The sequence below is a fragment of the Giraffa tippelskirchi genome, chromosome X (genome assembly GCF_054371585.1).
Source record: "Giraffa tippelskirchi isolate mGirTip1 chromosome X, T2T-mGirTip1v1.2.pri, whole genome shotgun sequence".
Lineage (NCBI taxonomy): Eukaryota > Metazoa > Chordata > Mammalia > Artiodactyla > Giraffidae > Giraffa > Giraffa tippelskirchi.
The window spans coordinates 142,289,687-142,317,438 of NC_137289.1; the positions used below are offsets into that span (position 1 = coordinate 142,289,687).

General features: G+C 40.2%; 1 protein-coding gene and 1 long non-coding RNA gene across 3 annotated transcripts in view; one reads left to right on the forward strand and one right to left on the reverse strand.

Moving 5' to 3' along the window:
- Positions 1–9,114: 9,114 nt before the first annotated feature.
- The window catches only part of MOSPD2 (motile sperm domain containing 2), a 95,281-nt gene continuing 76,643 nt past the window's right edge, over positions 9,115–27,752 (reverse strand). The window contains exons 9-15 of one of the 2 annotated variants that reach the window (XM_081565317.1): positions 25,885–26,061; positions 25,001–25,113; positions 22,870–22,966; positions 21,994–22,090; positions 21,485–21,614; positions 12,194–12,296; positions 9,115–10,043 (exon numbers count right to left, since the gene is read on the reverse strand). In XM_081565317.1, coding sequence (XP_081421443.1) covers positions 10,002–10,043; positions 12,194–12,296; positions 21,485–21,614; positions 21,994–22,090; positions 22,870–22,966; positions 25,001–25,113; positions 25,885–26,061 — 759 coding nt within the window. In that variant the 3' untranslated portion in view covers positions 9,115–10,001. Of the gene's footprint in view, positions 11,669–12,193; positions 12,297–21,484; positions 21,615–21,993; positions 22,091–22,869; positions 22,967–25,000; positions 25,114–25,884; positions 26,062–27,752 lie in introns of both variants that reach the window. The other variant, XM_081565316.1, reaches the window with a different exon arrangement.
- Positions 10,792–27,752, forward strand: part of LOC145536275 (uncharacterized) — a 93,597-nt gene continuing 76,636 nt past the window's right edge. The window contains exons 1-2 of the long non-coding RNA XR_014075730.1: positions 10,792–11,693; positions 13,053–13,143. This is a non-coding gene — a long non-coding RNA (uncharacterized LOC145536275). The remainder of the gene's footprint in view (positions 11,694–13,052; positions 13,144–27,752) is intronic.

Consider the following 27,752-nt stretch of genomic DNA (forward strand, 5'->3'; position numbering starts at 1 on the left):
GTGTGAGAAGCAGCAATGAGTGCTGTGAAGAAAACATGGTGCTATCAGAGAACATCTGATAGGGAAATTGACCAGTCACAATCACATCCTTGGAAAGAGAGGCCTTTTCTTTCTGAGATATCACTGATATAGAATGTTATATTAGTTTCAGTTGTAAACATAAGGATGCAGAATAGGTATATATTGCAAAATGATCACCACAACAAATCTAGTTAATGTCTATCACCACATGTAGTTAACAGAATTTCTTTTCTTGTGTTGAAAACTTTTAAGATCTACTCTCTTAGCAACTTTCAAATATCTAATACAGTATTATTGACTATAGTCACCATCCTGTACATTGCATCCCCAGAACTTGTTTAGCCCACCCACTCCGCCTCCATGCTCTGTAGCTATGAGTTCATTCTTTTCAGTGATTATTTTTTGAGCCCACAAATAAGTGAGATCATATGGTATTTGGCTTTCTCTGTCTGATTTATTTCACTTAGCATAATGTCCTCAAGATCCATCCATGTTGTCATCGATAGCAACATTTCTCGTTTTTTATGACTAATACTGTGTTGTGTATATATTGTGTACTTATCCATTCATCACTGGACATGGGTTGTTTCCGCGTCTAGGCTGTTGTAAGTAATGCTGCAGTGAACATGGCAGTGCCTGTGTCTTTTTGAATTAATATTTTTGTTTTTTTTGAATATATACTTAGGCGAGGAATTGCTGAATCATACGGTAGGTTTGTTTTTAGTTTTCTCAGGAACCTCCATACTGTTTTCCATAGTGGTTGCAACAACTTATATTCCCACCAACAGTGCACAACTATACTGTTTTCTCTGAATCCTCACAAATGCTTGCTATTTCTTGTCTTTTTAATGATAGCCATTCTGACTGACAGATGTGAGGTAATATCTCATTGTGGTTTTGATTTGCATGTCCCTGATGATTAGTAATGTTGAGCATCTTTTCATGTGACTTTGCTTACCTATATGTCATTTTTTAAAAAAATCTCTTCAGAATTTTTGCCGATTTTTTTAATTGTATCTTTGTTGTTGTTGCCATTTGGCTATATGAATTCTTTATGGGTTTTGGATATTAGCCCATCATCAGATATATGATCTGAAAACATTTTCTCCCATTCTGCTGGTTGTCTTTTCTTTTTTGTTGTTGTTGTGCTTTTTAGCTTGATATCGTTCCTCTTGCTTACTTTTACTTTTATTGCCTTTGGATTGAGAGTTAAATCCAAAAAATCATAGCCTAGACCACTGTCAAGGAGCTTACTTACCCTCATGTATTCTAGGAGTTTTATGACTTCAGGTCTTAGATTCAAGTCTTTAATCCATTTTGAGTTAGTTTTTGTGCATGGTGTATGATAGTGGTCCAGTTTCCTTCTTTTGCATGTGCCTATCTAATTTTCCCAATACAATCGACTGAAGAGACCATCCTTTTCCCATTGTATATTTTTAGCTTGTCATAAACGAATTGACCATATATGTGCATGGGTTTCTTTCTGGGCTCTCTATTCTGTTCTTGTGATCTGTATGTCTGTTTTTATGCTATTTACCATACTGTTTTGATTACTATAGCTTTATGGTAGAGTTTGAAGTCAGGAAGCATGATGCGTACAGCTTTGTTCTTCTTTCTCAGTATTGCTTTGGCTACTCAAGGCCTTTGTGGTTCCATACAAATTTTAAGATTGTTTGTTCAATTTCTGTGAAAAATGGCAGTGGAATTTTGGTAGGGATTATACTGAATATGTAGGTTGCTTTGGGCCATTGGGCCATTTTAACAGTATTAATTCTTCTAGTCCATGAGCATAGACTATCTTTCCATTTATTTGTGTCTTCTTCAGTTTCTTTCACTAATGACTTATTGCTTCACTGTACATGTCTTTCAACTCCTTGGTTGAACTTATTCCTTGGTATTTTAGTCTTTTTGATGCACTTGTGTATGAGATTATCTTCTTAATTTCTCTGATAGTTCATTATTAGTGTGTAGAAATGCAACAGATTTTTGTATATTGATTTTTGTATCCTGTAACTTTATTGAATTCATATAGTCTACATTGTTTGGTGAGGTATTTAGGATTTTCTATATATAATATTATGTCATCTGCCAGTTTTATTCTTCATTTACAATTTGGATGCCTTTTATTTTATTTATCTTTGCCTAGTTGCTCTGGCTAGGACTTCCAATACCATGTTGAAGAAAAGTGGTGAGAGTGGGCACAGAGGTGCCTTTTATGAACAAATGAGGAGCTGAGAACCACCTTGAAGAAGTGAGAATGGGAGGTTTGGATGGGAGGAAGTTCCAGGCAGAGAGATGAAACCAGACTTTTGAGAGCAAGAGAGAGGGGGAAATGAGGCTGGGAAGGTAGCAAAAGCCAGCTCATTGAGCAGCTTGTAGGCCAAGTTAGGAAATTTAATCATGGGCTGAGAGCGGTGGAAGCCACGTAAAGTTTTAACCTGGGTATGATAAGATGTTCATTTTCAAGGGTGTTCAATGTCCCTGACTATGGAAATGACTGCTGAAAGTTAGAAGGAAAGGCCAGACACTGCCTGAGATTGTTGCAGCAGTCACGTGAGAGACATTGTGGATTGAAGGAGGGAGTTTGCAGTGGGGGGAGGGGGAGGGAAGGGCCCTGTAGGGTCAAGGATGAAGGTCAGGTTTCTAGCTGGTGTAAATGTGTTACCGAACCAAACTGGGTTTTCCCTGCTCATATCCAGTAAAGCCAGTCTATTGATACCAGGTTGTGGGTGAAGGAAAGTGCAGGCAACAAGCAGGGAGTATGAGTGGTTAATGCTCAAAAGACCTATTGGCTTTCAGGGAAAGGTCTTTAAAGATAGGGCTCTAGGGTGCATGATTAGCTTGTGGGCGTTCTGATTTGTTGGAGGTAAAGTAACCTGGCCTCAGCATCATGAATCATCTGGTTCCAACTGATCTAGGGTCTATGACTTGTGGTTAACATACAGTTAACTTCTTCTAGCTGATGGGAGTTTCAGTATTTGCAAAATAGCTCAAGGATATGGCTCAGAATATTATCTATAGACCCTGAGGGGGAATTAAAAGTCCTTGACACTGTTCAGTGAGTAAACTATTGTTATTTTGTCTTGCTTGCTTGTTTTCCTTTGTTTTTGCATCTTCTCACTGCTCTGATTGAGTTTGCTTGTTGGAATTCGGGGAAGGCCTAAAAGGCTCAAGTTTTTCTATAAACAAGAGGCAGGCAGAGGACATGGTGGGGAGAGGGTCTCTCTTGGGAAGGCCCCACAGGGTCCTGCTCAGTTATGACCCTCCCTTTTCCTTGATATTCCTCAATCTTGAGGGGGAATAGGTGCAGAACAAGAAAGGGGATAAGGTTTTGGATAGAGAGGTTAATCATAAACTCGGTTTTAGGGGTACTTGGTTTTACATGGGCGGAGGGTGATACCATCCATTGAGATAGGACCTGGAAGACTGGGTATGGGGGAGGATCATGAGTTGTTTTTGACATTTTCTGATGGACACGTGGAACTGCTGAGTTGGGGCGACGAGGTGGGGGGTCGCCCCCCTCATTCCTCCACGCCGCCATGCATCACCCTGGGCCTGGCTCCTGGCACGCCCGGCTCCTTGTGCTCGCTTGGGCTTCCCTGATAGCTCAGTTGGTAAAGAATCCGCCTGCAATGTGGGAGACCCCAGTTCGATTCCAGGGTTGGGAAGATCCCCTGGAGAAGGGAAAGGCTACCCACTCCAGTATTCTGGCCTGGAGAATTCCATGAACAGTCCATGGGATCTCAGAGAGTCAGACATGACTGAGCGACTTTCACTCACATATGTCTAAGACCTAGAAGGGGAGGTATGGTTAGACCATGAGAGGGTTAATGGCTGGCTGATGCTCACAGCAGGTCTGGGTATAGAGGAGGTCACCTTTGGAGAGAAAGGAAAGAGAGCCCACTTCTAACTTGAATGCATTAAAGACATGGTGGAGGAAGAGGAAGCAGGGAGAAAAGAAAGCAGGAGTTTGTTGTGTCAGAAACCTTGTGGTTGATACAGTCAAATGCTGCTGCATGAATTCATTTCTGATTCAGACTGAAGCATGTGCAATGGATGACCTGATAAGGAGGTCATTGCTCGACCTTAGCAAGTATTGTTTTGCTGGAGTGATGGTAATAGACACTAGGATGGAGTGAGACAGCACGAAGCAAGATGCAAGTGGATATATGGTGAGGACCCTTCCTAAAGAGGCTTGTCTAGGAGGAAGACCATATTTCGTTTCTGACTTTGGCCCCAACTATGTAAGCAACCTCACTTATATCTGGCTCTCAATCCTTAGGATCAAGGCGATTGTACTCCACTGTGTATAGAATGGTAAATATGTTTTCCTTTCAGTCATTTGCAATTTTCTTGTGTCTCTCAAGAGAATCTTGTTGATGGTGATTCTAGTTTTAAGACTCATTGCATGTATTTATTATACTACATGACCTCCACCACTACCACCAAATGAAGCAAACTAAATGCTTTATCTGCTGTTAGAAAGGTTTGGACTCTCCAGGATATGGTTACTATATCATCTCTGTTTTGGCATCTTCCTAGTGAATTTTGAGGGAAAATTCTGACTATACTCAATTCGACCCTAAGCACTGACTTTATAATTCGAATCTCTATAAGACACACTCCCACCTCTGATGACTAAGATCTTAAGTGATTTAAGAGATCTCAGAGCAGTAAATACTGGTTTGCAAGGAAGCTTTGCTTTTTATATCAGTTTCCTTTTAAGCAACTTATTAGTTCAGTTGCGTGAAAAAAAAAGTAAGTTTGGGTAGACTGCATCATATGATTGTTATTCCCCCTAATTATAACTTTCTCCCTCTCCACCTCCCTAAAAAGAAGTAGCTGGAGTTACAGAGTTGGAAAAGTACCCAAAACACATTTCTGACATTTATTTTATGACCGAGAACAGTGATTTGGTATTTGACTCAAGCACACTTGCTTGTTAGTGGGCGAAAGCAGTTCAGGGAAAATTGAACTACAAATAGGAAGTTCTACTGAATGAATCTCTGTGACAGTATTAGGGTGAGGGTTTGCTGCAGAGAAGAGAGTAGTATTGGCGTGAGAAAGACAAATGATTCACTTCTTAGTTTGTTATAGTCCCCAATTCTGCAAAAGGGGATAGTCATAATATTAGTGGTTTTAAAGTTTCTTGCAGTCAGAAAGAAACAAGACTACATACTTACATAGAGGGGAACGTCAAGTTAGAATTTATGGGGCAGTTGCAAATCCACGTAGAAGGAGTTTGGGGTGGCTTCCTGAAACTACTGAGATTTTTTGACACTCAAATATACGTACACAGATCTAGAAGGACCTGGAAATTTGCAGAGGACTTTCTGGCATAATAGAACTCAAGGCACTGGCCTTTGATGCAAAGTAAATTAGACAGTAACTATGCTGGAAGTCACAATGCAAGTCTTCATAAGGAAAGGAGTTTTTTTCCTTCCTTTGTTTTAGCCTTTTCTTGTAGCTAACTTAATAGAGTATATATAGGTCTAAGAAAACTAACTTAAATAAACTAACTGAAATGGATTATTCTGAAAGAAAAGGGAAAGTTAAGAAAAACCAAACAAACAGTTTTTCACTGGAGCTTTTTTTGACAAAAGCACACAATTACTGGAAGTCCTCTTTGCCCTAGCACATGAACTCATTGTAAGAATGTTTTGGGGTGTTTTTTTTTTTTTTTTAACAACTGAATCAACATTTGACATAGTGGTGGCATTCTTTCCCTTAACAGATTATTTACAAAAGTTTGAATTCTTGTGTGCACTGAAGTTATGAGACTGGAGGAAACCAGCTGGGATAGAGACATACTGTCCTACACATCTGTCATTCGGTGCCTAACACAGAAGTTCTAGTCTGTTTTCATGTGCAGGACGTCTGAATTCAGAGCACTCAGTTAGACTGGGTAAGATTGGGTCAGCTTTCTGATCCTCTGTTTCCTGATCTGGAAAATCAGGGGACCATATTGGTTGAGCTTGCTGATTCCACCCAACACACACCCTGTATAGCCCTTTCCCCTTGAGAGGGGGCTGGGGCTTGTGAATGTGATAGAATAATACTTATCCCGAGCTTACACAGAGGAAGGGATTTTGCATATGTGATGTTTCTTTCTTTCTTAAAAAAATATTAATTTGGCTGTGCCAGGTCTTAGTTGTGGCACTCAGAATCTTCGATCTTCATTGCAGTATGTGGGATCTAGTTCCCTGACCAGGAGTTGAACCCAGGACCCCTGTGCTGGGAACAGAGTCTTAGCCACTGGACCACCAGAGAAGTCCCCAGATGTGATGTTTCTAATCAGTTACCTTTCAGTTCATCAGAAGGGAGATTGTCCTGGGTGGGTCTGATCTAATCAGGTGAGCCCTTGGAAGTGGATCTTTATCCAGCTTAGCCTCCAAGGAGGACGCAGGTGACTTGACAGTTTGATTTTAGTCTTGTGAGACGTTATCCAGAGAACCTAGCCATGGTGTACCAGACTCAGCCACGTGAACTAGGAAATAATTTGGGTTGCTTTAAGATGCTGAGTTTATCATAATTTGTTACATGGCCATAGCTCAGATGGTAAAGAATCTGCCTGCAATGCGGGAGACCCAGGTTCTATCTCTGGATTGGGAAGATCCTCTGGAGAACAGATCTTCAGTTCTCTCCCACTCCAGTACTCTTGCCTGGAGAATCCCATGGACAGAGGAGCCTGGTGAGCTACTACAGTCCATGGGGTCACAGAGTCGGACATGACTGAGCAACTACTTCACTTTACTTTTAATAGAAAACTTACATGATTTGATTTCATTAAACACAACTCCTTGAGGTGAGTAGACTATGGCTGAGACAACTAGTAGTTGCACCCTGCTAGATGCCCTTCTGTAGACTGATGGATAAACCTCTCTGAAAGTTGATGAGGCACAACACGGCCCTCCATCAAAGTAAACAGGACATTAGCCTGTACCTTTCAAACCTTTTTCAATAAGGTCTGTAGCTTAGAATACCATGAAACTTTTCCATCCAAGGGTCTTGAGTGGTTATTTGTGTTTTGCCAACTTTGCTTCTCAAGTATGCTATCTTCTCTCCTTTTCCTCTCTTGCTGTTTAGGGAATGTGGAGTTCTCAGACCTGTCCTTCAACATGGTAACCTGTTACTCAGTCGAGGCAGTTTTGAGTGGTCGTAACAAGCAGTGGACTTGGGAGACCAGTTCACCTCTTGGCTCTGAAACCAAGTAGCCTGTGACCTTGGGAAAAAGGATGATTTCTCAGGCTTTGGGTTTCCATATCTGGAAAACACAAGATCTTATCATGTCTTCTCACACTGTTCAAACAAAGGAACATGAACAACTGGTAGTTTCAAGCATCACTCGAATTCTCAAGTCTATAAAGACTTGAAAGTGTGCATGATCTCATTTCTGTGGGTCAGGGAGATGTTCCTTTGTATTCTTGCCAGCTGAACCAGTTGTCTCAAATATTATAACATGTGCCAGAGATTAGTCTTAGTGTGGCAGGGGACCTGAGGGGTAGGGAAGAGGATCTTCAGACATTACAGGGAAGTAATTATAGTCAGTATTAAAGATGGAATTGTCATGAAGATATAAAACATCCTATGTGATATTTTTATGGAATTGTTACAAATATAGGGGAAAACTGTTCTGGGTGGAATATTGTGGTATCAGTTTCGGGTGTGGGTGTGGTGTTTTGAGGGGTCTGGGTGCCATGGCAGAAGGAAGCGTCAAAACAAGTCTTCCTCTGACTGGTGGGGGATACTCCTTCACAGGGTTCAAGGCAGCCGATCTTCATTGGCTTTCTCCATGTGTCCCTTCACTTGGAAAGCAGAATTCAGTGATGGACCAAAAACGCAGGGATAGGAGAACAAAGCAGGGAAAAGTCTGGGGCATTGACGTGTGGCTTTGAGTGAGATGGGATATTCAGGAAGACCAACCCCAGTGTGAAAGGCTCTGGGGGCTGGGAAGGAAGGTGGTAGAGGCAACATCAGCAGAGCCAGGCGAGCCTCTCCAGGGCAGCTTTAAATGCAAGATCTCCTCCCTCTTACACTCCTCTTGGGAAGTAGTCCTTTGATGATCACAGGCACTTGGGGATGAGGAAACTGAGGTGGAAAGGTTAATGAACATTCCCGAGTCACGCAGGAATCAAATGTCAGTGAGGGGACTGGAACCCAGGTAGGTGGTCTTGGTTCAGAACCCTCACTCTTGACTACCCCTGCCCCAGTGGAGACAGATGGGAGGATTTTCGTTCTGTGCTCTTGGTCCAGGGAGAAAAAGGGGAGCCCTGTGCTTCTGAGGACCCATGTGGTGCTGACATCAAGAAACCTCAAGTTGTTAGTAAAAATCTAGAGGAAGAGCTGGGTTGCTGTAAAGTAACTGATCCTCTTCTAGCTCTTCTGTTCCCTAGAAAACTGTGTCTTTTGGGAAGTCACACCCTCACTGTCCCAGGTAGGTATGGGGCTCCCTCATAGGTTACTGGTCTTAGTGGCTCTATTTTTCTCGGGTAGTTTTCTATCTCCATCTCTTTTGCAGTTTAGAAGATGGACCTGTCCTTTTGGTTCTATTTTATGGAGCAGCACTTGGGAGTTGTGTTTTCCAGTGGCGAGGAGCCCACACACTCCCCAGGGCCTTTGCAGTCCCCGTCCAGGGCTGTCCCCAACCCCTAGCCACTCCGATGCCTTCTTGCAGGGACTTCCTGCCACGTGCCCGGCAGCCAGGCAAGACTTGTCAGCCTGCTTCCTACAGGTTCCTGTCAGGCAGGCAGGCAGGTGTGTGGGTACTAGGATGGGGGCTGTGGGGCAATTGTGACTTGGATGGCCGCTCTAGTGGTAGGTTCCACGATGGAGCCCCAGCTGTGACAGTGAGGCCAATGCTGAGTCAGGAAAATGGAGAGCGGCCCCGAGGAGCAGACCCTGACCCCGGGCGACAAGAAACAGGATACAATGAGGTCGGGTTCTCCCGAAAACACAACTGTCTTTGGAATTCTGCAGTGCCCTCCTTATAAAAGGTAAGCAGGTCCAGGAGAAATTAATGTGATCTTTGAAAGGTCAGTGTGAGCCTGAGCATTGATTTTTCAAGATGCTTTATGAATTATTAGAGACCAGAGGTTTTTCCTGATGATATTTATTGCATAAATGTAATTATTTTTCTAAAACATATTAAAATAGAAAGCATGTTCTTTTGATCAATTTATACAAAGAAAATACCAATATAGTAATAAAAATACTGAAAATATATGAAAAGCACCAGAACATTAGAGAAATTACACTGGCAACAATTCTAGGAATATATTTTTTCCCTGTAATTGTACAATAAAGTGCTATTAAATCCAGTCAAAATTAGTGGCAAGATATAAAAACAGTTAGTTATGGTATATTACGAAATTTGAGGCTAGCTTTACCAGCAATTGTAATTTTAGGCTACTTGCCTATAATGATATTTCATTAATGTTTTCATGGATACTCCTCTATGAATTTCCATTCCCAAGTGAAAACAATCTAAATCTAAATGTTGGTCCTTGGTAATCTAGTCATAAACAGGTAATGACATATTAAAAAATAATTATAGAGTACTCAAAATAATCATACAAATGTGATTAAATAAAATCAAAGGAAGACAGAATAAAATCAAATATAAATATATGTAACCAATCAAGACAAGTACAAAAGTTTAGATGCCTTTGATTTTATGGTTAATTTTCAGTATATTTTTGCTTAGTCACATTTAATAGACGCACAAATGTTAACAAGATATGTTATTAAATTCAACTGGCCAGACATCAGGGAAAAACATTTTAGTGAGTTGGTGTAATTTTCACGTGAAACATTAAAGGGACACCGTTAGGACAGTACATTTCCAATTTTGACTATTTCCACATTTATTTGCCAAAGAACAAAACACATAGACAATTTGGGATTCGATTATAGTAAAGCCAGCGATCTACCATATAAGGGGAAACCGCTGTGCACACACAGGGAGAAAGTATGGACAGTACTCAGGGTGGACTGCAGTCACTTTCACGTCCGGAGGTGGCAAACTGAAACAGAAAAACTCAAATTAAGACAAAGTATCAGACCAGTGTCCATTTAAGGTTTTATTTCCTAGGCCAATTTTGAAGGAAGTCTCTCTTTTTATTCTTCATAATGCCATTTTGGATTCATCAGGTTCTCAAGATGAAAGCTGCCAGCACTACAACCTCAGAATAAAACATTCTCCAAACGTGGCTCAATCACAACTCAAAATTTATTTTACAGACTATTTTTTGTCTTTCATATAAAGTAGATTTACATGTGAACCAACAGGGACCCAAACTGGTTATATTGATGAGAAAACAAACTACTTTCATTAGGCTCTGTTCCTGCAAGGTGTTTCATGTTAGGCATTGAGGAACTGTCCTCAGTATTGCTGTGACAAAGGTGGAAGAGCAAGTCAGTTAACCTTGGTCTGAAGGTTGGGCAGTCGATCACCAAGTAATATTTTTCACTCTTAGATGGAGAACTGACAACGTAAGTTTCAATTTTTTTTCCCCACCCTCTTAAATACTCCAGTCTTTTGTCAAGTTCCCCTCTCGTGCCTGATTTTAACAAGAAACTGAAATGTAAATGAATTATACTGCTAGGCATCTTTTTCAAAAATTAACTTTTCAAAAAATATGTTTATCTAACTCCTTTCATTTAGAAAAGAAGGTGAAGATGGTCCAATGGAGGATCAGGCCTTTATAATAGGTGAAGCAAAAAGGTATGTGTCCAGCCAGGGAGCGACATGAAACTGCACACAAAAGACTGGAGAGGTTCTCCTTTGAGATGTTCCTGACAGAATTCAGAGAAAATCCAACCAGACTCAGTTCCCCAATCCTACCTCAATGGGAGTGTGATTGTTCAATACAAAGTCTGAGATTAATAAAAGGCAGGCAGGCCTTTAAGGAAGACGGATAGGAAACAAAGGCTAAAGGTGGTTTGGCATTAAGTTGTTGTACATTCCAAAAGAACATCAACTAGCATGTGTTAGTAGTTCTGAAAATAACAAAGTCCTGGTTACAGAAATGACTCTGTATAAGTACTTTTTTTTTTCAATATACATTGTTCTATATACAATGTATAGAAAAACTAATAAGTTGGCTCAGCTATAATTGTGTTTAAAAAAAGCAGATGACGTTTTTTGGCTGCAACAAAGCATGTTACTTTTCTGTTCAGCTAACATATACATATACACACACACACACACACACACACACACACACACGATAAAACAAGCTTTACAAGTATTCAGATCAGGAGGGGAAAATAAATTATCTCTAAACTATTAAGTCACACAACAGATATGCCTTTACTTAATTGACTAACTACCTATAGACTCTCATCATCAATCTCTTCAGTGTTTGCTTATTCTCCTAGTTTATTTCAAGAATGTTTCAGTTCTGCCCCGAAATGCCATACATCTCCTTGGTGGAAGTGCAGATGTACGACACTTGGAGCATGGTGGTGAAGTTCCGAGTCTTACTTTCTCCCACTAAGGCCCACTTCTTTAACTGTACAACAGATAGAAAAAAGAAACCATAAAAGCAAGCAAGAGCACAGTTAGGGCAAGCAGCAGCTGCTGGAACCAGACACATCGTTGGACTTGGTCTTCAAGCTTCCTGGTGCTCTCTACCAAACGATTGAGCTGAAGAGGGAAAAGAGGATGAAAGGTTTGTATCAATACAACAGCACATTAATCATGTGCGTGACAAACGAATATTAGAAACCCCACTAACATGTACGGGAGACAGTCCATGTACTCTGAGAGGCTGGGATGGAAAGGCAATGAGGAATTAGACTTGGCTGGTGACGAGATATGCCTCTCTTTATTCTTGTTTTGAAAAGGTCTAATTTTCAAGTTGAGAAAGGAGTGAAGCTATCATTCCCTGGAGGTACTGAAACCAACTCTTCAGAAAGAAGCCCTCCACCTTTTTCAAATGTAAATGCACCACATGGTACCTTTTCCAGGAGACCATGTTTTTCGATGAGCTTTCAGAAGGAGACAGCTCTCTGAAAGTAACTCACCACTTACCATTTCTGATCTGGCTTCCCTTCACAAAGAGGAGAGCATTTCTGTCATGTCTATGCCAAAAGGTTTCCTTATGTCAGTGGGGAAAAACGGATTTCTAATTTAAGGACTTTGTTTTAGTTGGGAAGAAAGAACACTTACCTGATGGTAGAGGTCTTCGCTGGTTTTATCTGACATGTTAAAGGCGTGATCTTTCAATGTAAGACTGGATGGTTTACAGCTCTCAACGATATGGCATCTTAACCTATGAAAATCCAAAGGAAACATAACTTCCTGAAGCTGTTAACGGATTTTTTAAAAAGTAAAATATAAGGTGAAAAAAAGGAAACACAGAAGTGTGTGTCACAGAGGTGAAAGCATCCGTTTCTCTGCCCAGAGATACCTAAGGGAGCTGCTCAGTGTGCCTTTTTCTTCGAAGGGCAGCAGCATTTGTCACCCCCTCAAAATATGCTTCTGTGGCACAAGGTTTATCTTGAGCTGGTTATTCTCTAAGAAAAAGCAGATACAGGAAAAGTTCTGGAAACTGAATCAGCCAGCTCAGTTGTGTTTGACTCTTTGCGACACCATGGACTAAAAAGCAGTTACCTTTTTGTGAGAGACATTTACAGTTACACAAGAAGTTGCCTTCTCTATAGCAGAAAGGGGAGGATGACTCTAAATCTCTGGAAACTCTTACCGTGGAGAAGGTGGGGACTTAAGTATGTGGGACAACCTTACCTGTGTATACCATGCTTGTCCTGCTCACCTCCCAGTCCCTCACCCCCAACATCATCTTTTATCTTTAGTTGGAGATGATATTTAAGGTGATGTCATGGGCCACTTCAGGGAGTTTCACTGTTTTCCTGGGTATCCCTCCAGTATACAGGAGTTATACATGCTATTAAACTTCTGTTTTTCTCCTGTTTTCTTCTATTCATCTGTCTATGATTATGGAGGTTGGGGGATGTCTCAGTCAAGAACCTAGAAAAGTAAAGGATGAACTCTTTTTCCTCTCCTACAGGTTGGCAATCTCCCATGGGACCTGCCGGGACACCGTCCTCGCTTGGGACCCTGCAAATGAGATCCTGGAAATACGGAAGAAGCCAGAGAGGGTAAGGATTCTTACCACAGTACTCTCTCCCAGATTTCACTCTGATGGCAGCTGAGCGACAAAGGTAAACATTTCACCTTGTCCCTTCTTTTCCAAATAGAGATTAGCAGGAGAAAATATATGTCAGCTAGTTCCTTAGGTATCATGACTCTGGTAGAGACTTTTGTTTTCAGGACTTCTGTTTTCTACTGGTCCTCTTTCCTCCCAGAGATGGTCGTTGTTTTCTTTTATCTGTCTTTTGTGGTGTTTGGCATAAGGAGAAGCACAGGACAGGTGAGACTTTGCTTTTGTTTCATTCTGTCCTGAGAGCTTGGCTTTATGACCAATGAGAGTCTTCTCTCTGGTCGCTGCCAGCTAGATGATGCTCATATTACATGCATCTCACGACCAACTGCATAGGCTGGGGATCCGAGACACAAAGTGATAAGCAGCCTTCTCTGATCCTCCCAACTGTTGTGGGAATTTGGCATAAAGGGCCCTTGTCCTCGCAACCTTGCCTCCTTTAGTGCGGGAAAAGTCCTGTTCCTATAGCGTCCACCTGGTGTCACAGATGAGGAGGTTTGTAACTGAAAGCATTATCACATTGTGGGAAACTGGAGACACTTTACATGACACTGTCCTTAGCGCCTGTGACAGTGAAGGTCTTGGCTTCCTGAGGCTAACTCTGGAAGTGAGCTTTCTGAATTTCGTGAGGGCTGCATCTTTGCACCCCATTTTGGGATGTCTCTTGCATCCATGGTTAAGCCATCAAAAGGCTTATTGGTGTGGGTTGCTATTGAAAATAACATAAGATGTTACTTGTCAATGGCCAAATGATGGATCTTTTGAATTGGAGAAACTTTTGTGTTTAACATGTTTCAGAGCTCTCATCCTAAACTATTACCTTCTTTGCTATCTAGGGAAAGACTAACTTGAAAGGAGGACATGAAGGAGTAGGGCAGTCAGCCTTAGGGACATCCTTAGCAACATGAAATGACAAAGTTCTTTTTACCTCCACTTTTAGAACATATCTATCAAATTCAGAGAAGAGTTAAAAAGATCAGTTCCCCGCTCCCAGGGACCTTGACTGGCTGTGCAGGGGTGTTCTTAACATCCACAATTATACTGTAGTTATCAGATACACCAGATGGCCCCCTGGGGGAAACAGGCACACTCACACAGGAAACATGACCACAATTCCTCCCAAATTATCAGGAAATGGATAAACCAATAATCAGAGGCTGACAGAAGCAATAGTAAGGGCTTCCCCTACCCTCTCCCTGAAGGTGAATTGGTCCAAGGCTGAATTGTGCACTCAGAAAAAGGAGAGCATTCAAAGGCCTTTGTTGAATGCTTTATCTGAACTTTGTAATGCATGCTGCATTAAGCCCTGACACTCCAGAACATAGAAATCATTTGATTTCCATCTTTTAATTGGAAATCTTCTCCCTGATATAAAGCAAATTGAAGAAAATGTAGTTGGATGGGCAGGTCAGTCCCTTGATATCATTCAGGCTGCAATCCAATTTTTTGAGGCATTAAAAGCAACTGTCTTTGTCCTGCAAATCTTTACAAAGCCAGAAATTCAGCTCTAGAAGCAATTCAGTGTTCACCTATCCTAACCAGTTCGAAAACCTGCCCTATTTAGTAATATCTCAAAATACCTGTAGGCATTGTAAAAGACCAGGACACTGGAAATAGAACTGTTCTGCATTTGGAAAAACTTTAAGTGGTAATTACTCTAAACCTCTGATATTAGGCAAAGTACCCTCAAAACTCCAGGCAAAAAACCCTTGGTGATATAAATTTTCTATCCCCACCTTCTTTAGGACCTGATAGCCAGCTCTTAGAAATGCAAATTCTAGGAAAATGATTCTCATCAGAAGGCAAAAATGGAGCTATTTTTAAACTGGACAAATGAAAAAACATATATATATAAGTTAAAAAAGAATCTTAGCACCCTCAGCATTTAAACTTACTCCAACTGCCAGAAACACAATTTGGATTCACCCGTTCTTTTATAAGCTAGTGAGTTTTGGGTTACTGTACCAAAAATCAGGGCTAGAATTTTAGAACCAAAGCTTTAAGGTCTCTGTTTGCATCTGTATGTTTACATGTGTTTATATATGTGTTACAAATGTGTGGTATTTTTCTATCTCTGAATGGTACTGCAAAAACTAATTCATAAAAGTTCTATTTAATTGGCATAAAGAAAAATAAGTGCTTTTCAAATTAAATATTCCTAGAACTCTCAAATATAGAAACTAACCCCAATTTTTTTTTTCAAGTTCATGTGATCTGGGATAATTTTTGGTAAATAAAAAGCTGGGTTAAGTTTGTTGGTTTAATTCAACAGGCAGATCCTCGGAGTTATCAAGATGAATATAACGAGAGATGTAACTTTTATTCTACCTGGACTTACTACTCAAATAAGCTCATGTTAGCTCTGTTACAAAATCTGTCAGCAAGAAAAACACTTTGGGATGATGGCTGACACTGTGCCTCGATGTTTTTATGAGTAGACTGAACAATCCTATCTAAATCACTTGACCTAACAAGTCACAGGGATAAAAGTTTGTAGGTGAACTTTTCAGCACTGAGGATGTTTTATGGTATATCTCTTAAAAATAGTTTTCTAAATATCTTTGATCAAATATCTTTGATTACTTGAAAGTTTAGAGTTTTGTAAGTTAAATGATAGGGAATTAATTGAATATCTAGGTCATTTCCAAATAAGATAAAATACCGAAACATTACTAAACACAGGTTTATCTACTTTAGGCTTCTTAGTACAGAATGAAAGATATTTGGATATGTAAGACATAGTCATATCTTGTGCCATGTTAAAAAACTATACTACGAGGAAACATCTGGTTTTAGAAGTTATGAACTCTATTCATAAATTTGCCAGTTTAAAGAATGCCGGTGTAACAGACTGCAAGTGCTTGTTTGTTTTCACTAGAAATTAGTTTCTAAGAGTTATGAAAATTCTAATACTAGAAATAGTATAACAACTCTGTATGCAAGAGTTAGGATATTTTTGATTAAGAGAAGTGAAAGTAATCATATCCTAAAGTAAAGCTAGTTATTTCAGAATAGAAAGTAGGAGAATAAAGGACAAACTAAAGGCATATAGAAAGCTGGGAAGAGAGAGGAAGAGAAAATGTTACCTAGTGTAGTCAAGAGGGCTAAAATTGAATAAATTTGTTTTAAGGGTTTTAAAAATAAGCTTAATATCAGTAGTGTAATTACATAAAACAAAATTTTCATTCATTTATTGGTTAAAGAACAGTTTTATTAGACTACTGCTCTGCCCCTGATAGGAGATTGTGAAAGGTTTTTCTTTATCCTTTCTAAGTAATCTGCCTAGAAATCAAAGATTCTAGATTGTATTAAAATGATTTCCTGTGCTTCTAGTTATCTTTATCATCAGGTCTTTGATTACTTTAGCAAACAGTCTTTTAAAGATTAAGAGCTAAGTTTTGGTCACAACTATGTGACCATCTGTATTTGCCTTCAAAATTTAACTGTCACTTTGGTTAATTGGATACTTAAGTATTGTTCCATAATAATTTATGATTCTATTTAGTCAAGTGTCCAAAACCTTTTGATATTTTTGACAAACTTCCCCACATCAAATTCTAAATGAAGTCTTTTTGACCTCTAACTAACTTTGGGCTTTTCCACAGGGCCTCTGTGGAAAGATGTGTGTTCTCTCATTATAAATATATATTAAACCACTTAGGCTTATTTGATAGATTAAATTATGTGAGTGAAAGTGTTAGTTGCTCAGTCCTATCTGACTGTTTGTGATCCCATGGACTGTAGCCTGCCAGGCCCCTCTCTCCATGGGATTTCCCACGCAAGAATACTGGAGTGGGTTACCCTTTCCTTCTCCAGGGGCTCTTTCTGACTCAGGAATCAAACCCAGGTCTTCCGCATTGCAGACAGGTTCTTTAGCATCCAAGCCACCAGGGAAGCCCCAAATTACGTGAGACACATTGTCAAATAAGAATACTAAACCTTGATTGTAGAGATACATGTTTCATCTTCAAAGAGACTCACAAAAAGGACTCTGACAAATACTGTAGGATTCAAGTTTCTGATAACTTGAAGATTATAAAACTGAACTGGGTAGGAATTTCCAGAACTAATGGAAAAACTGGACTCAAGCAGAACAAAAACTAATAACATGGAATTGAATGAAGCTGATGAAAATGATTATAATTTTTACGACTTTTGGTTAGAAATACAATGTTTTGTTTCTCCAGATTTAAGGAAAACCTTTTCTCTTAAGGTATCTGTGATTTACTGCAATTTGGTGAATTATACCTTTGTAAGCAGAATTGAGATAATGTTTTTCCATACCTGATCCCTCCAAAATCTGGAAACACTTAGTGATATTCTCATTTTCATGGTGATACAGTTATCTGCATAAGTTCAATGAGAATCTGTTCCCCTTGTAACAGGACACAATTGGAAACATGGTTATATTATCAAGGTTTATGACTCAAATGTCATATTTAAAATGAAATGCATAAAGACAGGTATGACCAGATGGCTGTAAGGAACTAAAAGACTCTTGGGGAAAAAACTCACCTGGTACCTTGTTTTCAGACAGCCTTACTAGGTGAGTAAGGAAAGTCACTTCCTGGCAAGCTCAGGAACCTCAGGATACTTTGGGGACCTCAAGAAGAGAGGAATTTGCCTCAATTGGCACAATAACCTTACTTACCCATGTTTATTGTGCTTGCCCTGACAGCATCTCAAAACTGGCTTTCTTTGGTCTTCAACTGGAGGTGGTGATGGCCTGAGCTGTTTGGGTGTGTTACTTAGTTTTCCTCGGTTTCTCCCGCATATACAGGAGGTATCCATGTTATGAAACTTCTGTTTCTCTCCTGTTCATCTGTCTTTTATACAGTGAGTCTCAGCCAAGAACTTAGAAGGGTAGAGGGGAAATTATTTTTCCTTTCCTACATCTTCTAGCTTTATTGCATAATCAAAGAACACAATTACACACAGTCCTCAATAACCTATGAGAAGTTTTCTTTTATATAAGGTATTCAATAGAATTCACCCAATCTTAGGATCTGAAGGAAACCACCCTTTCTACATGGGAAGCAGTGCTCTCACCTGGCCTTCAGTACTAAACCACCAAGTCTCCCTGTTTCTGTAAGTGATGGACTTTCTTTGGACAGTTATACAACAGCAAGCCATTAGGAACTGATTTACAAAATAAGACAACAAAACAACTCATATGTAACAAGACTAGGGAAAAAAACCTGGTAATTAAGGTATGGTTTCAAAAGCACTTCAAAAGTAGGCCCTCTTGTAATGTAACTTGAAATTTAAATATCTAAATACTCCATTTAAAAACACATCACAACCAGCATGAGCCTTATCTAGGATCTGTGTTCCTTCCTCCCTCTTGACTTAAGGCTGACCTCTACCTGGGTTTTAGGTTTTGTTCCTTCTTTCTCAGGAATTTCATGGTCAGTGATTTACCTTGTTAAGGTCAGCTTCTCCTTCTGAAATCGTTCTTACCGTGGTTTTAAACAATGCTCAAACACCTCCCACTAAAAACCCCAAACATAACACATTCTTCCTTCTAAAGATGACCCTGGTCCCGCCTAAATCCAAACCTTCAGGAGACCCAAACCTTCAGGAGACTCATTACCTATGTATCTTGGGCAGTTGACTCCTGCCAGCTGAAACTGATCCTCGTGAGGTCATCAATGACCTCTATGATGTCATCAGCAGTGGCCACCACTCACACGTCATCTTTGACAGACACTGGTAGCAGTTTGCTCCTTCATGAAACATACTCTAACCTGGGTTTTGAGGGTGCAGAGCTCACTTAACTGGCTTCCCTCCTGACTCCCTGTATTGTCCTCCTTTGTTTGGCCACTAAATATTCCTCTAGGCTAGGTCTAACTGTAACTTTTACCCTCTTTCACTGGGGAAAAGTCAGACCTAGCCTAGTGGAAATACAGCTTGTCTTTCTAGACCCTTTCTTATTTCTCTTGCTCTCTTACCTGTGAATGGCCTGAAAATGGTAATCTCACCCAAGGCATTTCACATCAGGTCAACGTTTTCCCTGTGGTTTTACAATGGTGACCAAGCTCCTCCTCTGGGCCCTGCTTCCTCTCCAACATTCCTTCTTAGTATGGGTCCTCTTACATTCTGTTCCAGCCATATGTGTTATATAACCTTTTTTTTTTTTTTTTTGTAGATTTAACTCAACCACAACCATTAATAGACTTCCCAGCTTCTCATCTATAAAGTGAGAAAAATAATTACCTATACCTAACTTTCCCAGGTGGAGAAGGCAGTGGCACCCCACTCCAGTACTCTTGCCTGGAGAATCCCATGGACGGAGGAGCCTGGTGGGCTACAGTCCATGGGGTCGCTAAGAGTCGGACACGACTGAGCGACTTCACTTTCACTTTTCCCTTTCATGCACTGGAGAAGGAAACGGCAACCCACTCCAGTATCCTTGCCTGGAGAATCCCAGGGACGACAGAGCCTGGTGGGCTGCCGTCTATGGGGTTGCACAGAGTCGGACACGACTGAAGCAACTTAGCAGCAGCAGCAGCAACTTTCCCAGGTGGCGCTAGTGGTTAAGAACCCACCTTCCAATGTAGGAGACATTAAGAGATAAGGGTTCGATCCTGGGTCAGGAAGACCCTCTGGAGAAGGAAATGGCAACCCATTCCAGTATTCTTGCCTGGAGAATCCCATGGACGTGTTGCCTGGCGGGCTACAGTCTATAGGGGTCACAAAGAGTCGGACACGATGGAAGTGACTAAGCACGCACGCAGAGTTGTCCTAGTAACTAAATGAATAAACATGAGTAACACACTTAGACCAGTACTAGCATAGAGGAGGTTCTATTTAAGTGTTAATATTATGACTGCCCCCAGTCTGTTTTCTACAGAGCCTCCCAGAGTAATCCTCTGTGTTAAGTCACTCCCCTCATGGGGCTGCTCAGCACCAGGTAGTGGTTTCTCGTCTTAGAGTCAGCAGTTCTCACTTTGCGAATGGCTTGGCTCCCTGCTGCCCCCCCCTTACTTGATTCAGGCTCCAATGACTTTGCTGTTCCTCACACAGACCAGGAACACAGCTTTTTCATTTGTGGTTCTCTCTACCTGGAATGGTGACCCACTCCAGTACTCTTGCCTGGAAAATCCCAGGGACGGAGGAGCCTGGTAGGCTGCAGTCCATGGGGTCGCTAGGAGTTGGACACAACTGAGTGACTTCACTTTCACTTTTCCCTTTCATGCCTTGGAGAAGGCAATGGCACCCCACTCCAGTGTTCTTGCCTGGAGAATCCCAGGGGTGGCGGAGCCTGGTGGGCTGCCGTCTATGGGGTCGCACAGAGTCGGACACGACTGAAGCGACTTAGCAGCAGCAGCCACCTGGAAAGCTCTTATCCCAGTTATCTATGTGGCTTACTCTCATTTCCTTCATGTCCTACTCAAACGTCATCAGAGTGGCCATCTTGGCTATCCTCAACTGAACTTCCTCAATACATTCTGGGCTGTACCATTCTTCAGCGGTGGGTCGGGGTGGGGTGTATCCTGTGCAGAGGGGTACACTGAGTAGCATCCCTAGTGTCTACCTGCTAGATGCCCACAGCATCCCACAGTCCAGGTATGACCCAACAACTGTCCCTTGGGGGGCAAAACTGGGCACACTGGAAAAAAGAAGACCCAAAACCAACCTTCTCTTTCCTATCTTTTTAAGATGTAAAAGACTTGCATGCATGCACAGATGTACATGTGTAACATGCCTATACAGTCACAGGGTTTTCTCCTCTTAAATAGGATAATTGTCATACATATTTTTCTCTGAATAGGTTTTTTTCTTTTCCTAATACTATATCAGATGTCTTTTTCCTGTATCAGAACAAATAGACATACTACACTCTTTTGAATGGCTGCAGAGTACTCCTTAGTGTGGCTATTCTCGAATGCATTTCATTGTTACTTTCCTGATGATCATTTAGGCTCTTTTTCATTTTTCACTGGTACAAACAATGCTGCAGCAAACCTTCTGGTACGTAAGGTGAGCATTCCTACAAAGGTTAACTGCTGGAAGAGAAATACCTGTCCTTGTAATTTTGACACATCCAGAATCTTGCACTGGCCTGCCAGCAAGTCTCTGCTATTCGCAATCCTAGAGCCACTCCAGGTCCCATTCACCTGGGCACCCTAGAGCCTTTCAGCAGTTGGGGCCCACAGTGTAAGCCTAGTGTCTGCCAAGCGTAAGAAGGAAGGAATGCCTGCCTAGCCCAGGTAGGCACATTCCTCTTTGGGATTTTTCCCATTGCAGTTTGAGAGCTTATGAGTCAAAAAGCGTACCTGTGCTCCATCACTTTGTTTCTGGGAACTTCCTTCCAGAACTGAGTTAATTCTGCTGGACCTGTGCCAGATGTCTGTTCCATTTCTGCAGCCATTACCAGAAAACGGTCTTGGGCAGAGACTGTTAAACCTGCATTCCAAAAGGGTAAGTTAATACATAAACAGGAACCTTTACAAAGGGTTAGGCATGTGGTGTAGGCATTATTCTAGAAAACAACACTAAGGAAAAAGAATAATACGGAACTACTGTAAAACAGGCAACTCTCCTATAAAGATGAGGACTTTTGTGGTTTAAAATTCAATTTCAGCTGGCATTAGTTTCAGCAAGTTTAGTTGTTCAATTTTTTTAATGAGACTCATTCAACCATCTCATTTTACAGTTGGCCGGAGTATGGTGAGGTGACCTGCTGACAGTCCAGTTTCAAGATTCTAGTCGAGCTCTGCTGACTCATTACCCAGCCTAGGTCCCCCATAAATACCCTGTTGTGGCCACTCAGGTGACAACTCACCGCCATGGGGAGACACAACTATATCAATTGATGCACCAGGGTCACAACTGCTATTGCTGGGCTTGACTCTGTACTTTTCTGGAGCAGTTGTTCTCACCTGTTTATAAAGACAGTAATCACAATAACTTTCATGCTCTTTGGGGGGAAATGGTTTAAAAATGACTTCTAAAAACCAGTTAATAAAGTCTATAAAACCACCTTGGTGGTTAAAATGTATCTTTTCCCATCAACAGGTAAAAAGCACCTCAATTTATTGGGAAGAAACATTCATCAGTCCAACTGTCACTGAGCCTTCCTCTTAAATTAAAAAAAATGAGCCCAACTGTTAATTACTAAATTCACGTGGTTAACAGGAGAAATATTTCATATTCAAAACACAACATACATTAGAATACATGTTACAACAGTGTTTATAAATTTAAAAGCATTAGATAATCAAAGGACATCCAGAAAATAGATGATTTAAGGAAGTAATACCCACCATATGGGCAGTAGTGGGCTCAGTCCTGTTATACTTACTGCTCAGCATCAGGTTAGTATCCAGTATAAACTACACTCCAGAATATACCACACTTGGGGGGAAATGCACTTTTGATTTTATAGGTTTATTTTTCCCTCTTACTTATTATTCATATAATGAAAAAAGGATTTTTGTTTTTTAAATAACAAACATTAAACCCTGGGACTAATTTGGACAGTACCCTATTACTGCATATTAAAGACAGATACAGACCTCAAGGGAAAATTTTAGATAAGCTCAGAGCTAAAAGGCAGTTTAACAAGCCTAAAAATATCATAAATAAAAACATGCAAGCTCAAAATTATCAATCTTTCAACTTCCACACATAACTTATAAATTATCTTTCAGATATTTACCTTAAATGCCACTATGTTTTTTGTTACATTTGTCAACACTATCAAAGCTTTCTTCTCTCCTGAGTCTGTACTTCCAAAATACAGTTCTTCCGCTGGGCTACATGGTAATAAAAGCATAAGGCATTGGTATTGCTTAGAAGAAATGACAAATCTAACCATCAGCTTGAAGAAAAATGTCTGGTTATGCCCATTTGTATAAAGAGATTTCATCAAAGAAGATTACAAAACAATTACCTAATACATTTTGTTTTTTAATCTTACTGACTGAATGAATGCATGCTATTTGAAAAGTTCTATGGTTTCCCCCAAGATCTAAAAGCAAAATAGGCAGGAACAGAAGGGAGAATTAGGAGGATTTTGAATTAGTCCCATAACCAGCACCATCTTAAGGTTTATTTACTGAAACTCTTTGGCAGGTGACAGATAAGAACCAGAAAAGAAAATGCCACTTCAACTTTACCTAATTGCAAACATTAGAATGGGGCACATTTCTATACACCAACTTCAAAAAGTCAGAGATATATTTAAGTAACAGAATAATTCCTGACTATATATAGTTTTTTTCTAAGTAACATGGAAGGAGAATAACATAAGTAAGATTTGCTGTGGGAACTACAGGAAAATTGGTCAAAAAATCAGTAAGCTTCAAAATGCAATTTTTACTGTTATGAGCCACTGTAATGCCCACGATCTAAAATAAAAATGAAAAGACTCAAGCAAAGTTTGTGTAATTTAATTACATGAGCTAAATTTAAATTGCATCAGGTGCCTCTCCAAACAGTGCAAAGGACTATGATTTTTAGATGAAAAGGTGAATTCGCCAGATAGCCCTTGACTGTGAGCTCCATCTTTAAACAGACTCATTTTATATCAGGAATGTCTGCATATCGGATGTTTATTAATGTAGAGAACACACATTGTTAAATAAGAGCTCTCCCTGGAGAGCCGTGCCTAGCTTTGGACAAGAGGTAAATGGGCATGACTGCTGGCTTCCTTTAAAAACCCACATGAAAGAGACCACAGAAAAGATAGGACATTTCTGCCTTCAACTGCTCTCAGTACCCAGCACAAAAACCATGAAAAGGTCTGGGGAGACAGAGGCTGGTTAGGTCCCTGGGTCTGTGGAGGAGAAGCACTGTGATTTTCTGGTGGGCATTGCAGAGTTGGCTTTCTCCCTAGCCGGCTCTTCCAACCATATCTCGATAGCTGTAGCCCAGGAACTATGGTTTTGACAGGCCTCCAGAGGAAAAAAAAAACTAGTTTGCAAACTAGTAGAGGGGAAAATGGGGAAAAAAATTCTGAAGCAGGGAAAATGACAAAGCAAAACCATGGAAAGGAGAACAGGCACGTGTGTTTCCCTCCCTGCACCCGCCACACACACACTCATGCAGATGGTGAAGATAAGTCTAAATATAACAGTAATCAAAATATGTGTCAACAAATCAATCTTGTCAGAGAATTTCAAATTTGATCTTTAAAATGTCTGGCTCTACTGTTCATGAGTCTTTAACAGTTATATAGAAAGGGGTCAAGTAAAGGGATAGAAAATGATACAGTAGGCCGTTACTAAAGACAGTTGATAAAGCACTGTTAAATAAGGCTATAGAGATTTACCAAGCAAAAGCATCATTAGCGAGAAAGGCCTCTACATAACGACAAAGAAACGATACTAAATTTTTTGGACTGAACACCCTGGAGAGAAAAATTGAGATGTGCTGAAATTTGGCTTTGGTAAAAATCCTATTTTTCTGGTTCAGCTTTAGTTTTGGAAGGTTAAATCAATAAAGGGCTACTTCAGTGTCATTTCTGGCAACCTCAAACTTATGCAAGTCAAACACTATCAATACAATGAGAAAAATGTGTGTCATTCAGATTTGTTGTTAATACAGGAGTATTCATTATTACCTGATGTGGGATAAAGGCCTTTTAAACAAACTCAACAGAACAAATCATAAAAAGGTAGCTACAAATATCTATTATGTTTGAAAACCAAGGTGAGTCTTCAGATACCCCTTAATTTTATATTTCCACAGTTTCAAAAACAGCCCAGAAATTTTCTTAACTTTGCAGTTCTCTCAAAACAATCAAGATATGTTACAAAAGCATAGCTAATAAAACCCTCAGCCATTACCTGATGTGTAATAAGGGCCCTTTAAACACACTCAGTGGTTTCTTGAAAGCTTTCATTTTGGAATCAACTTTTTCATTCTCATCTGCTTTGGAAGTAGGTTCCATTATGTTACCCTAAAGACAAATTATATATATATGAAGAAAGATAAAAAAAAAATGAGTTTCACACAGGCAGTGACAGGCAGTTCATTAGTTCACAAAGTAAGCATTATAGTGACCCGATCCAAATTATAATCTTTAAGCTAGGTTTACTATATGTTAAATATATAATTTAGATATAATAATCAGATCATTAACCTATATTTGAGTGCCTACTATATAAAGAAGCCCCTTTAGAAAATGTAACACGGTCTTTCTCTTAAGAGTCTTTTTATTTTTAGTTTTTTTGGCCGCACTGCACAGCTTGTGGGATCTCAATTCCCCAACCAGGGATTAAACCTGGGCCCTGGGCAGTGAGAGCACTGCATCCTAACCACTGGACCACCAGGGAATTCCCCTCCCTTATGTATTTTTAAATATTTTCTACATAGAATATATTTATATCTCTATCAAGTTCCTGATATAAAAACATAACAACTCAGTGCTCTTTAAAAACGACAAAGAGTGGATAGATCAAGGGTGGGTTTTAAGTTACTTTTATTTTAGATAAATTTTTTGGATAAAAGGATTCTTTCAAGGTGTGTTTTGCCAATTTTTATACAAAGCATGGAATCAGCCTCTTATATAATGTAGTGGCACTAACAGTCAGCTAGTGCTATCCTTCCTCTTTTTACATTTCAAGATATAGAAGGGCAGCAAGTTTAGTGAATCATCTAAACTCACATAGTTAGCTGGTGGGACGAGATCACATCTTTTGTCTCTATTAAATTTTTTTGTTAAAATTACCTTTTTAGGAAGAGTTGTTTGTTCTTCATTAGAAATTGTTTCCAAGGTATCTTTGCTGTCACTTTCTATATCTTCTTTACTTGAAGCTTCATCCTCACTGGCAATAGGCCCATTTTCACACAACGGTGTTTGGAAGTCATCATCTACAAGTGGTGGATAGCTATATTTGAAAGGATCCTGAGAAAAAAGAATTTTGTATCAGCTTGCTGAGAGGTGGGTGGAGAACTAATTCTCTTAGTAAAGTTTAAATCCATTCCTCTGGCCAAGGAAACAGAGTTAATTAGATAGTGAAATTTAAAACAAAGCAAGCATTTCAAAACAGCATGGGAAAATGCAATAAGTGGTGTGGGACAACTGGCCAGCCATCTGTAAAAGAACCAAGTTGGATCTTGAGCTCATTCTTTATATCAAAAAGAATTTCAGATGGGTAAGAGCTTTAAATGTGTGTATTTTTTAAAAACCATGCAAGTTTCAGGAATAGGGGGATTAACAACAACAACAAAACCAAGAAACACAAAACCTAAGTAAGGAAAGGCCTTTCTACGTATTACACGAAACCTAGAAGGCATAAAAATATTTATAGAAAATGAAACATTTCTGATTGAGAGCTGAGACAACATGGCAGAGTAGAAGGATGTGAGCTCATCTCTTCTCATGAAAACACCAAAATCACAACTAATCGCTAAATAACCATTGAGAATAAAACACTGTAACCGACCAAAAAAGATACTCTATATCCAAAGACAAACAAGTCATAAGGAGACAGTAGGATGAGCACAAGCATGATAAAATCAAATCCCACACCTGCCAGGTGGGTGACCCACAAATGAAAATAATTGTATCACAGAGGTTCTCCCACAGGAGTGAAAGTTCGGAGGCCTACACCAGGCTCCCCGGCTTGGGGGTCTGGCATTGGGAGTAGGAGTCCCCAGAGCATCTGGCTATGAAGGCCAATGGGATTTGATTGCAAGAATTCCACAATACTGGGGCAAACAGAAACTCCACTCTCAGTGGGGACACACAAAATCTTGTGACCACCAGGACCCAGGGGAAAAGCAGTGACCTCGTAGGAGCCTGGGCTAGACCTACCTGCTAATATTGGAGGATCTCCTGCTGAGGCAGGGAGTGGTTATGGCTCACTGTGGGGACAAAGACATCGGTGGTGGTAGTTCTGGAGAGTATTCATGGGTGTGAGTCCTCCTGCAGGCCACCATTTCCTCACTAAAACCTGGTCCCTCCCAATAGCCTATAGGTTCCAATGCTGGGATGCCTCAAACCAAACAACTAACAGGGTGGGAACACAGGCCTGCCCATCAGCAGACAGTCTGCATGAAGTCTTCCTGAGCCCACAGGTGCCCACTAAACACACCCCTTCACATGATGTTGCCCACTAGAGGTCGTACAGGAAAGAAGTGACCCCATGTCTTTTTTTTTTTTACTTTTAACTGTTGCCTGATTATTGCAACTGGATTACAACTAGTTACACGAATCATTGTTTTGTTTCTTGTCTCCAAAATGTTTGTGCTTTGTGGCTCCCTGCTGATGTCTTTGTAAATGTTGCTTGCTGCATTATTTATATCCTGTCTCATTTACAAGATGAGTTGTCTATCACAGTACCAAGTGTGCAAACAGGCCTCCAAAGAAACTTCTCTAGCTAAACATCTTAAGGAAATACATCACATTGATAACATAAAATAATTGTAATAGTGTGATTCTAGGTATGGGAAGAGGCAATAAGTGAAAATGTCTCCTGGAACATAATTAGACAGATCTAGAGAATCATTAGGCAATGCCAAAGAATGCTCAAACTACTGCACAATTGCACTCATCTCACACGCTAGTAAAGTAATGCTCAAAATTCTCCAAGC